This window comes from Monodon monoceros, unplaced genomic scaffold (assembly GCF_005190385.1).
Source record: "Monodon monoceros isolate NGI ecotype Baffin Bay Population unplaced genomic scaffold, NGI_Narwhal_1 Super_Scaffold_2, whole genome shotgun sequence".
Lineage (NCBI taxonomy): Eukaryota > Metazoa > Chordata > Mammalia > Artiodactyla > Monodontidae > Monodon > Monodon monoceros.
The window spans coordinates 86483143-86496347 of NW_021703776.1; the positions used below are offsets into that span (position 1 = coordinate 86483143).

General features: G+C 38.9%; 1 protein-coding gene across 2 annotated transcripts in view; it reads left to right on the forward strand.

Annotated features, from left to right (window-relative positions):
- Positions 1–13205, forward strand: part of LRGUK (leucine rich repeats and guanylate kinase domain containing) — a 118188-nt gene that overhangs the window by 89269 nt on the left and 15714 nt on the right. The window contains exon 16 of one of the 2 annotated variants that reach the window (XM_029233839.1): positions 6902–7044. In XM_029233839.1, coding sequence (XP_029089672.1) covers positions 6902–7044 — 143 coding nt within the window. The remainder of the gene's footprint in view (positions 1–6901; positions 7045–13205) is intronic. The other variant, XM_029233840.1, reaches the window with a different exon arrangement.

Genomic DNA, 13205 nt, shown 5'->3' on the forward strand with positions numbered 1-13205 from the left:
GGGATACAGCTCATAATATCATGACCTACACACAGACCTACACGCATAGGAAACAAAGGTATAATGAAATAACTTCACTGTGGTGATAAACTCTGATACCTTCTCTTCTATTCAATCTTAATTCTTTAACACACTGGTCATGACCTATTAAACTGATTTCACAATTTAGTCTGCAGCCTGCAGTTTTTGAAAAACCCTGTACTGAGTGCTCTGGAGCTTTGCTATGGTTCTGTTCTTAGAGGCCTACTGACCAGGTACTACCCTGCTCAGGTTGCCTTCAAGTGAGGTGGAATGGATTGGCGTGATTTATACTGAATTATTTTCTGTGACAACAGAAGGATTCAGTGTATTAGCAGTTATGCTCTTTGTCAGTGTTAGGACTCTGGGTAAGGTATATTGAAAATTTTTATGCATAGTATAAAGTTCTTATGTAAAGCTAAAAAAACCAGTCTTGATCGATAGTGTTTTAACCACTAAGTCCTTAGCTGGTTCCCTTTCCTTTTGTTTCACGACAACACTGAAAATCACCTCTTTACTATAAAGCTTCCTCCAAATCACAGTCTGTCCATAAATGAATTTAAAGACATCATTCTAGAAATCACATTTCTTTATTGACCAGGCATTCAGAAAAAATAAGAAGAGACTGTTTCTTTGTGTTGATGATAAATAATGTTAGACCACCAAATCTTTCATCTCAAAGGTGATGATGAGAGAGCAGTCCTGATTAGCAAAAGCTGGAGACCTTTTTTAAAAAGTTTGTAACCTTAGAAATTCATGATTTCAGATAACACTGAGTCAAAATTTTCATTGGAAATTGCAGTTCCAGTAAAATCTAGCTGTGTGACCTTGAGCAGTTTACAAAGGTCTCATGTAATATAAAATGGAGATAATAGTAGTACCTGCCTCAAGATTATTGTGAGGATTAAATGAGTTAATATATTGAAAAACACCCAGAACAATGTCTGGCACATAGTAAGTACTTATATGAGTGTTTGTTAGCATTAACATGTAAGCAGTAAAAAAAAATTTTTTTTAATAGCATTTTATCCTTTTTTTTTTTAAAGATTTTTGTTTGTTGTTGATGTAGACCATTTTTAAAGTCTTTATTGAATTTGTTACAACATTGCTTCTGCTTTATGTCTTGGTTCCTTGGCCACGAGGCATGTGGGATCTCAGCTCCCTGACCAGGAATCGAACCCGCACACCCCCCTGCATTGGAAGGCGAAGTCCTAACCATTGGACCGCCAGGGAAGTCCCAGTAGCATTTTATCCTTAATTGGAAAGGACTGGTGGAAATATTTGGCAAATGGTGCGGTCTTCTCTGAAAATCCTTTAAAAATTTTGACAACCTTAATTGAATAAAGGGCCTTAAACAGAATTAGGATTATATTGGAAAGAAATTGCAGTTCAGGAAAATGTTACCGAGATCAAGAGATTCTTTCGTACATTCACAGGTAGCATTGCAGCTTGGAGAACTGAGTGAGGAGACATCAGTTCCGAGGTTATTATGAAATTGACATGTGATACACATGGAAGAGACTTGTAATAGCGCCTAGAACATAGTATGCTCAGTAAATGTTATCTATTATTTTTATTGTTATTATGTCATTGATAATATCAAAGGCATTTACATTCTGTGTTTCATCTTGGTTAAATGGTAAATGGCATCAAGTTACTTGACTCAGGAATAAACTACCAGATAGCTGGCATTTTGTTTTCTCTTTGTGGTAGGTTGAAACAGAGACTGGCTTCTACATGGTACCGGATCTAAAGACCCTTGGTTTCCAAGGACAAAGATAGCAAAGGGAAGAAAGACAAAAGATGTCTTTGCTTGAGAAGTGACCAATGAAACAACATCTTTGAAAATGTTGTTCTTGAAGGATGAGCTCTTGCAAACGAAAACTACACTTAGCAGAGGTGGAGCTGTAGGGTTGGGTGGGAGTCACATCGGAAATTTAGTTATCAAACGTACCGCTCAAAGGAGAGGAAGCCTTTAGTTTGTGTTCCAGCTCCCTGAATGTTTCTGTCCTATTTTCTGTCAGCCATAGCTACCCTTTCCTTCTCTCCTTATCCCAAATTCTGTACACATCCAAATCTTATGCATCAAGTTTCCACTCTTGAAATTTATCTGTCCTACATCCTCTCTCCTTCGAAGTGTCAGTTAACTACTTCATGATAAACTCATTCATTTAAAAGAAACCCTGAAATTCATGGTACTATTGTTATATGTTTTATTTAGGACATCCTCTATACAGTGTCCAAATATTTAACCCATTAGTTCAGCTCTACTGAAGACATTTCAAAGTATGAAGTTCAATGGAAAAAAGCATTCTTTTTGTACCTCATTCTTTCGGTGTGAGAAGGCACATTCACATGCTTCCTTTGTCCTGATGTAGAATCTGTTCTCTGTTTAAATAGCTGATTATTCCTTTGATCGGACACTCAAGAATATAGCACTTTACTGTTAGAATAGTTTAGTATGTGCATTCATTTTATCATGTATAGCATGAACATTATTACTATATGATAGCTTTCTACTATAAAAGCTTATTTTGCTCTGGAAAATTTTTATGGATATTATGTGAAATGATTATTTTTCTAGTTGCTATTATTCCTTTCTCAGAAGCACAGATAGTCAAGACTTATAAGATTTGATTCTGTCCTGGAAAAAATGGCTTCTTTTGGCACCTTCAGTTTTGTGATAACACTTTCTAATGAACTGAGCGTTTCCCTTACCGTGAGTTATGTAACTATCCTATTAAAAATAAATAAATATTTTAAATTGTGTAGCAGATTATTATGCTTTAATTTGCTTTTGGTCCTTTTTATGGTTACATATTTCAGCATTGAGACTTTTACAGGGATTTTTATAGCTATTTACATTTTACATATGTATATGTATTTAATCATGGTAGTATAAATTACTCTTGTTAATTTAAAAGAACCTCACTACTACCAAAATAAACATGTTTTTTAAGCCCCATTTGAGTGGGAAAAACTGAATGATTCTGGCTATCTGAGAACTTTTGTATGAAAATTAAAGCCTACTTCCAAGTCATACATTTCCAAGTGTTTTCAAAGAGAGACAAACACTGGTGCTGATTTTTTTTGGCAAAGTTTTATTTAAATATTAATTTGGTCTCATGTTTTTAGACAGGAGATTGACTTAGTTGTTTTGCTGTACAAGTAACCTTACTGCTGTAGAAAAATTGGTTACCAAAATAGGGATTTTTGTTTTTCAAAATATACACAATCTGACCCCCAAATTCTAATTTTATTACTAGTTATTGAAATGGCTGTGTGCCTATAATATCAGATCATCAGTATCTTTTATTTTCTCCTTTCTTTTTTGCAGTAAAGGACCCTATATAGTCTGTGTCATAATGTGTTATGAAATATACACAGATGTTTTATCTTAGGTGCATGGCTTCTACTGCATTTGTTATTTTGGTTGGATTCTGTGGTTATTCTTTTAAAATGTTTTATACGCATATTATTTTAATTCACTTGACTGCAAAGAGATATAATTCTAAACAAAAGGTCTAAGTTATTTTGAATTAAGTTGAGATGTAGTTCTGGTTGTTCCAGATATTTCATTTATATTTTCTTACATTTGGTAATGATACCAATCCATAAAATAACTTGAAAATCTGTCATGCATCATTAAATTCACTTATGCTTCATTGTAGGTGTTTAAGTAAATGTAACTAGCTTATATACTGAAGAACTTGGTAATTTTTGTGGACTGTACAGTAACTTATATATAATTTAATGTTGCCTCAAGGTTGACTTTTAGATACTTTGAATAAGATCACTTTAAGAAACTTGGTTGCAGGGTATTATAACACTGGTAACTGGGTTGTTTTTTTTTATTGAGAAGTAAGATCTCTTGTTCATTAATGTATTAAGACATTTGAAACTATATTAAGAACTGTATGAAACTCTTTATTATAGGAGTCCGAGTCCCTAAAGTGGTAGCATTACAATGTAGTTTAATAGTAATCTAAACACATTATTTTTACCCAAATTGTTTTGTTGCTGAGAAACCATTAAGACATTAAACTGTTGAATTACAGCTGCGTTGTATCATCAGATAGAACTTGGTTTGTTTACATCATAGTACAATTGGCTTACGTCTGAGAAAGCTGGAAGAAGGAACCCTGACACAAATATATACTATATTTTAAATAAGCTTTTATACATAGAGAGGGTCATTTCTATGGAAATTATATAAATATAGCTTCTATTTCTTTAAATTTCATCTTTTTTTTCAGATTCATCTGGTCTTTTTCACAATGCTCTGTTCTTAGAGTCCCATCAAGAGGACAAGTGTTTTGGTTTTGTTTGTTTGTTTGTTTGTTTTTCAATGAGCATAAGATTCAGCCCTTCCGTCTCTTTTTTTGGTTGTTAGTTTGCCTTGTTTCAGCCATGCTGAATTCTTTACTGTAATTCAGTTGTGTTAAGCATGCTTCTGGGTCTTTATACAAAGCCACTCTCTCTGCCTGATATGCTTTTGCCCCAGATATTTGAATGCCTTCCTTCTTTATGACTTCAGATCACTGTGCAGATGTCACCATCTTAGGGAGGACTTCCTTTGGCCATCATGCTGTCTCTCACTCTGTCTCCTCATCTGCCTGCCTGGTCCTTCATCACACTTATCACTACTACCTGACATTATCTGGTGTTATTGTCTGTCTCCAACATTAGAATGTAAGTCCCACAGGTCAAGGACATTTTATTTACTGCTCTATCCCAACACCCAGAGCGCTGTCTGGTACATAGTAGGAGCTCAACCGGTACGGGTTGAATGGCTTTTCCATTATGAAGATTTAGCAGAGTATGTTTCCACATAATAATCGTGTCCTATTACCTCTGTGATTGTTATGAACATAATTACTTCAATGTTCCTTTCCAGAATGCTCTATCACGTTGAATTTCTTGGCTGTGGATTTGCCCATTTGTTGCATCCTCTGAGTCTCTCCCCCTCTCTCAAGACTGGTGCTGGGTTGTGGAGCTTTAGGCTTCCCTACCATGGTTCAATACTTTTACTTGTCTGCAACACCTTTTACCTACTTTTTGTTGTTGTTGTTGTTTTTGTTTATGGCTGTGCTGGGTCTTCGTTGCTGCACGCAGGCTTTCTCTAGTTACGGCAAGTGGGGGCTACTCTTCGTTGAGGTGCACGGGCTTCTCACTGCGGTGGCTTCTCTTGTTGTGGAGCACAGGCTCTAGGTGTGCAGGCTTTGGTAGTTGCAGCACACGGGCTCAGTAGTTGCAGTACATGGGCCCTAAAGCATGCGGGCTTCAGTAGTTGCGGTGTATGGGTTCAGTAATTGTGGTGCGCAGGCTCTAGAGTGTGTAGACTTCAGTAGTCGTGGTGCGCGGGCTCAGTAGTTGTGGCATGCAGGCTCTAGAGCATGCAGGCTTCAGTAGTTGTGGTTCATGGGCTTTGTTGCTCCGCAGCATGTGGGACCTTGTCGAGCCAGGGATTGAACCCGTGTCCCCTGCAATGGCAGGTGGATTCGTACACACTGGACCACCAGGGAAGTCCAGCTTGTACCTTCTTTTTTTTGCAGTACGCGGGCCTCTCACTGTTGCGGCCTCTCCCACTGTGGAGCACAGGCTCCGGACGCGCAGGCTCAGCGGCCATGGCTCACGGGAGCCGCTCTGCGGTATGTGGGATCTTCCCGGACCGGGGCACGAACCCATGTCCCCTGCATCGGCAGGCGGACTCTCAACCACTGCTCCACCAGGGAAGCCCTGTACCTTCTTTTTATCAGCTAGGGATTGCCACACAATTTGGTAGGAGTTCAATTTCAGATTCCATACCAGCACACAGCCCAGGAGTAGAGATCTGATTTCCCACAGGTGTCTCCACCCTCAGTCCAGGTGAGACTGTGCCCAGGCTAAGTCCTGAGGTCTGTGGGCTGAGATTTCCAGACACTCCCTTTCCAACTTCTCGCCTAATAGAGAGCCCAGGTCTCGTACACTAAGCACACAGGGACTGGCCTTGCCTCTCAGTCCAGAAACCTCAGCCCCTGAGGCACTCTCTGACCCCTTGGCATCAATTTCCACTCCTCTGACTAGGAATCTTCACTTCACTTCCAGCACCTGGAAATTTTTCTTGCTTGGTTTCAGTTTTGCTATGTGATAAAAACAAATTTCTGTTATATATTACCCACTATTTATTTTGTCTTGGGTGGGGATAGCTTCCCACATCTGCTCAGTCAGCCATATTGGCTAGTGTAGATGTGGAGATTATTTATTTTGGCATTTTTGTAGCAATACTGAAAGTGTTGATGTTCCTAATAAATCCAAATGTATGTACACCTGGGCCCGCTATACATGAGCAGTGATAGAAATTTAGATTCTTTATATTCTAGGCCTCTGGACGTTCTGATGTTTTGTAGGGAACATTAGACAGTATTTATGTGTAAATTCTGTTAAACACTGACCTCATCGTCCACTCCATTCTTTTAAAAAGGTTTTTCTTAGTGTTGCATGATGATGGTGGTGATTTTAGCCTTTCAGGACAATTTTGTCAAATGGAAAGTAATTATAAAGGGGACTTTTCACTTGATGATCTGAAAGCCATTGTTTTTGTTAAGTTTTACTTCCTTTAATTCCATTCATAAGTCTGTATTATTTGAACACTAAGGGTACTCCCAGGACATGTCTACTAGGTGCTGCAGGCTGACTTTATAATTTTCAATAATAATTATTATCGTTCTCGTGTTCTGAGACATAAATTTTTAGTTATCTTACTTTCAAGTTGAAATGCACAGACTTTAAGTATACACTTTATTGTGTTTGGGCAAATCCACGTATAAAACATTCTCTTACTTCAGAAAGTTGCTTTATCCAATTTTATGCCTTTTATTTTAAACTTTCCTTTTTTCCCTAGCAGATATTAAGAAACCTCAGCTGAAACCTGAAAAGACTTCGAAGAAGTTTAGAGCTTTGAGTGAATTTGAGTCCCTGGATTTTGCAGACAGAAACTGCTTTGTGAAATTATGGGCCAAACTTTCAGGCAAAAACATGCCAGCGGTAAGAAGGGGTAGAGGGGTGAGGGAAGCTGGAGCTGAGCATTACAAAAGTCAGACAAAAAGGGCATTGGATATTTCAAGACTAACAAGTTTCACCAAAACTGTCCTCTGACTGGCGTCAGCTGAAGACAAGTTTTCCCCCTCTTTCTACACCTCTAAGAATAGGCATGGGTTCTAAAAACAGAATATACAGTGTAGATTTTTTTGAGTACCTTTCCCCCAGGCTCCCAGTGGAAGTTCTGACGCTCAGTTCTCCTATTTAACAAGCATAGAAAAGAACTACATAGGATTAATACTGTAGAATATGTATTTCAAGGGAAAACTTGCTTTACTGTTGGGATATAATCTTGAGTGTTCTTGTGCTGAGCCTTCAAAGTGAGTCCACTCAAAGAGTCCATGTCTTATAACCTTGCAGTACTTAGACCCATCCTATGACTTAAAAGATCCCGTTCTTTGAGAAGTCAGGATATGTGGAAGTTGGCCCTACCTTCATATTAGGTCATGCTCTTTTCTGTTTGTGATGGTTTTTCTGTGATGGTCTGGGAACACAGAGACCTAAATCGTTGCCATTGCCTCAGAAGTGACAGAATTTCTGATTTGGTTGTCAACTCCTTGGTCATGTTTCCCTAAGCCTTGCCTGTTCTAAGCAAATAATCACATTGTCTTCTAAAGTCAGAACCATGGGCAGTGGTCACAAGAATCAGACTGGTTACTTCAGATGAAAAGTCTAGGGCCGTGGTGTACATGGGCATAGCTATACATTCTGCTCTGATTAAGTCATAAGAATGGGATGTTTGAAGTACAAGGAACAATACCCGTTAAAGTCAGCTTAAGTAAGAGGTAGTTCCATTATTAAAAAATATATGATGAGTGGATTCACAGTGCATCGGGAGCAGGGATGAAGTACAGATCTCACAGGAACCAGAAATAGGGTTGGAAAGTGCATCCCAAAGGCATCAAGTTCCTCTCATCTCTGCTTCTATTTTTCCCGTGCTCTGTCGTCCTCTCTCTCCTGGCTGGCCTCCTCCACTCACTCAGCTTCCCTCCCACATAATTTGAACTCATTTGCACACGTGCCAGCCCTGACTCACCATGGCTCTCTGCCTGTGGATCTATGCCCACAATTCCTGGCCACTTCTCTCCGTCTCTTTAATTCATACTGTGGAAAGCAAAGCAGTCTAATTGGCACAGCTGGACTTTTTAGCCATACCACACAGATCAAATTAAACTGCTTGTCCTGTCACCTGTGGCAGGGCAAAAGGCAGGGCCACTTGATACACATTCTGGCCTCTTAGAAGCAGCAGGGGATGGGTGCACGCTAAACATCTAAAAATAATATAAATTTGTATCATGATACTGGAGTACAGGAAATGCCCTATTTATCCAAAATAAATTAACTCTGGAATTGTTCCCACCTACCAGGATCTGTGGGAAATCAAATATCAGTCATTAGGAGTGGGGATCACTCCCATTCTTTGGATTAAGTTCAAGAATCCTGAGGTTTATGTCATCCTAGAAACTTAGGGAAGGGCCTCTGGTCTCCAGACTACCATGGTTACCATGGAGATGTTCCTTGTCTGAAACCCTGAGTTCCATTCTGAGCCAGGGGCTCTGGTATTCTCCAGATCCTCTCCTGCTCGTATGTTCACCCAGTGCCGACCCCCAAGATCTCACCACACCCTGGGAGCACACTCGACATGAGGAGCCCGTCAGCCTCTGTCCTTGCAGTCCTGGGAAACCCAGCTCTTTTCAAGTCAGTCGACCACTTTCTCTCTGCACCTGCTGTCCTGTACAGCTTCATGCTTCTTGGAGCTTAGACTTTCAAATATAAGGTCTTCTTTTAACCTCCCAGGACATGGCATATCCAGACTGTAAAAACTCCAGAGCACACATCCTTAGCCACCTTTATTCTTTAATTACAAGTCTGTGTCTTGACAACCGGAGCCAGCTCATGTCCCAGTTAGACTGTCCTGCCGCACAATATCACACACACCGATGAGAAACACACCGTTGAGTCACACCCTCTGCCTGTTAGTGGGTTTCCATGGTTTATTTAAATATGACAAATCTGAATATTACCTGTTAGAAAATTTTCAGGCCTAATTAAAGGTAGCTTTTCTTTTTTTTTTTTTAAGATTTTATTTTTATGTGGACCATGTTTTTTTAAGTATTGAATTTGTTACAATATTGCTTCTGTTTTGTTTTGGGTTTTTTTGGCTGCGAGGCATGTGGGATCTTAGCTCCCGAACCAGGGATTGAACCCACACCCCCTGCATTGGAAGGTGAAGTCTTAACCACTGGACCGCCAGGGAAGTCCCTAAAGATAGCTTTTCTCTGGTCAAGGGCACTCAGGTACCCAGGAGCAAGAACAGAGGAACAGATGAAAAACGCACACAACACGCACACAGTGGGTTTTCAGCTGTAATTCATCTCCGACATCTCAATATAAAACTAATGAACAGTATGGGGGAACTGGAGAGTGGAGGGTATGATAAAAAGGCAATGCAAGAGTAGAGGGGCCACCTTGGTGGCGGGAGGGGAGCAGGTATGTGGACCACGTGTTGTCAAAAATTCTCATGAAATTTTGACAATGTCCAGCGCCACTCCTTACCTGTAGTCACCTCCCTGAGAAACTGTTCAGCCCCCATAATCCAGGGCATCTAGAGCCTAGTGTAGAAATCTACTGTGTCCTGTGTTAGAGGGTGGGCAGTTTCTCATCCATGATGGCAACAGCGCTCAAACCCCTTGCAGCCTGAGGTTCTGGTAATTTTGCCTGCCAGTACTGGTGGAGGTATAATGTAACAGAGTAGTTTCATAGAAAAGCAAATCAAATCCCCCAAGAACCAACAGATTCACCCCTCAAAAATTAGAACAAAGGTAGTACTTAATTGCCACTGTCATATATATGGGGTGAACTTGCCTAAGATTATTTTTAGTACCTCGTTTTCTTGTAAAGATTATGAATTCAACGCTATTTTGAAATTTTAAGTATTTATCAAATTTTGAGATATTTCGTAAGTTATTAACCTCTTGCCTAGCCATTATAATGCTGCAAAATGAGCAAAACATTTTTTTAAGATCATCACCACAGAAGCTTTAATGAGATATTATGATTATATTGGAGGCCATAAATAGCCTTTATATGTCACTTATAGTTTGGAAAGGGCTTCTGTGTAAATTATCTCATGTACCCCTTATTGCAACCCTTAGGAGATGTTGTTATTCATTTACTTTCCCAACATAAATCCCTATGTATTTTTGGAACTTTATGGTGGATTGAGGAAAGTAATTGCAACTATCTCTGTCAAAAACCTATATCATAAATCTTCCAAAAAAAGAAAAAGATAGAAATGTTTGTGCTTTTTTGGGGTCTTAACTGTAGATTTAATGTGTTCATATTTACCTGTAGAAACTATCAAGAGAGCCATTTGACACTGAAGGACTAAATAGGAATTCCCATTGTCAATGCTTTTTTGGTCCTGTTTCTTTCAAAAGCACCCTTTCCACTTATGTTGAACACTGCATTCTTCCTGAAACCTACCTTAAACTTACTGCGTATGTGAGCTCTTTCAGTTTACCCCCTCTATTCTAATATTCTACTCTTTCCTTGTGTGTGGTTTGTCACCACGTGCATGTCGAGGTGTGATTACAAAATAACAGAGCTGGTTTTGTGTGTGTCTTCTGAAAACCAGCCCTATTCTGGGTAGTCACATAGCCACATGTCATAACTGGTTGGGTAAGTGTATATTTATGTGTGTGTGTGTGTGAAGATTTTTTGCTGTGGAATTATTGTGAGTAGATCTTTGCCTTCTAGGAGAAGCTTTATTTTCAGAACTTCAATTGTATCTGTTTCTCCAACCAGCTCCTCTGATCTCCTTAGGGGACAGCCTTACTCCTGAGGCAGGCCAAGTTACTGAAAGCCAATTTTCTAGAAAAAACATTGCTGAATGACCAATTCATTCAAAGCCAATTTAGTGAATATATGTGTGTGGCAGATAAGGCCAGTGCAATCAAAAAGCACCCAAAGATTTGAAGGTCAGTGAGAAAGTGGACCTATAATGACAAAATATTGGGCCCTACGTCTACTAAGCACTATTTTCTTTCACTACTCTGAGGCAGGTCAACTCAGGGAGCTTGTCAGAGATAACACAGCTTAGAAGTGTCTATTTCGACTCCAAAAGAAAAATGCTTTCTTCTCAGTACATTTTTCAGGGCATGGTGTTCAACACTATATTTATTAGCTGGAATAACACTATAAAGAGATACTTCTCTTATCTGCCACCTAGTTACCAAGTGGTACAGTTCATGTAGGATCAGCAGTCCAAGTGCCTTTTTCAAGATAATGAATTGGTTTCCTGTTATTCTCTGAAGGTGACCAACTAATTTTTAAATATCATTTGTAATCATTATGATTTTGATTTGTGCATATTGAAGGCTATCCACCCACTGCATTTTTTATCCTTATCGAAACTCAAATTATTCTATCTTTGGCCAGCTAGAGCTTCTGCAGGTTGACACCTGTGTCCTTTTAACGTGACCCATTTTGCTGGTTGTTATGACAAGATATTCTATGCTCTTTTGTTCATTACCTGTCCTAGACCTGGAATCAGTCTTTTGTCCAAGAAGTCTTGGTTTCTTCAAGTGGGAGATGGTTGTACAAGAAAACACATCATGGTTGCTAGGAATGCTCATTGCTCTTGAGGTGGCCATTGTTTCTAGGCCTATTCTGTGGATAGATAAAATATTTCATGAGTTCAAGTTAATATTTCCAATTTGGATTCAAGACTTCAGCATTTTTACTTAACTCCTTCTCTGTTACATATTTTTTCTTTTCTCCACACTGAGAGTCCTGCTTCTCAAAGATAGAGGCGATGATAGAATTATAATATCTTACTAAATTTCTTGTTTGTTTTAACCACATTACACACAGAAGAGTCTCAGAATAACAATACTAAATACTACCAGCACCCATTATAAAAACTGAAAGCAGTTTATAAAAAAGTGTTTTTACAAATGATCCTCCCGCCATTGTTTGTGATTATGTTATAGCTATACTATCAGAGCATGCCCTCATATCCTCTCTCCCTTTTAACTCTCATTTTGTCTTAGTTATCAAATACCTTCATACTTAATACTCATCATTAGACCTCAGGTCAGTGTCTCTCTAGTTGTTTTATTGCCTAAGCTTATTCTCTACTAGATACAGAAAGGGCTGTGGGAAAAATATTTCCTGCATTCTTGCCTGTTGATAACAGTCTGTTACACTTTACACTTGAATTGTAGTTTTTAGTATCTATCCTGTTTCTTTTTTTGTTTTGTTTTGTTTTACGGTACGCGGGCCTCTCACTGTTGTGGCCTCTCCCATTGCGGAGCACAGGCTCCGGACATGCAGGCTCAGCGGCCATGGCTCACGGGCCCAGCCACTCCGCAGCGTGTGGGATCTTCCTGGACCGGGGCACGAACCCATGTCCCCTGCATCGGCAGGTGGACTCTCAACCACTGTGCCACCAGGGAAGCCCCTGTTTCTTTGTTTTGGTTTATTTTATCAAGATCTCTTATTGTTGATATGTTGGACCTTCTTTATCTATCTTAAATATTTGTCATTTTTCTCTTGAATCTTTTTACCTCTTTCTTCATTTCTTTTTGAGGTTAAAGTTTTCCCTTCATTTTCTGTTTCTCTTAAGTCATCATTTGTTGTGTTTTTTCACTCCTGTATTTCTTCTAGTTTAGTTTTCATTTCCTAAGTGACTTTTTCCTGTATATTCTAATTCTTTCCTGAGTTCCAGCACCTCATTTGTGAGTTTGTAAAATTGTAATTTATTTGTTCCTTAATGTTTTGTGTCATTTTCTTAATGTCTTTTAGTTTATTTTTAAATAGTAGATTACAGATTTTATCTGTTTCCCCTTCATTGTGTACAGAGATGTTATTCTCCTTTTCCTCTTATTTCTTATAATAACTTTGCATTGGATTTGACTGGAAATTTTCTCATTTTTATGTGAAATTCATTTTCTCAAACATTTAGAAGGAAGGTGGTTTTTTCAAATAGTATCAAGGTATATGGCAGTTTCCTTCCTGAGATTTACTGGTTCTGTTCCACTCTCCCGCTTTGGTCTAGATTTCCTCTTTCCTATGTCTCTGTTTGCTCTTTCCCAATTAATTTT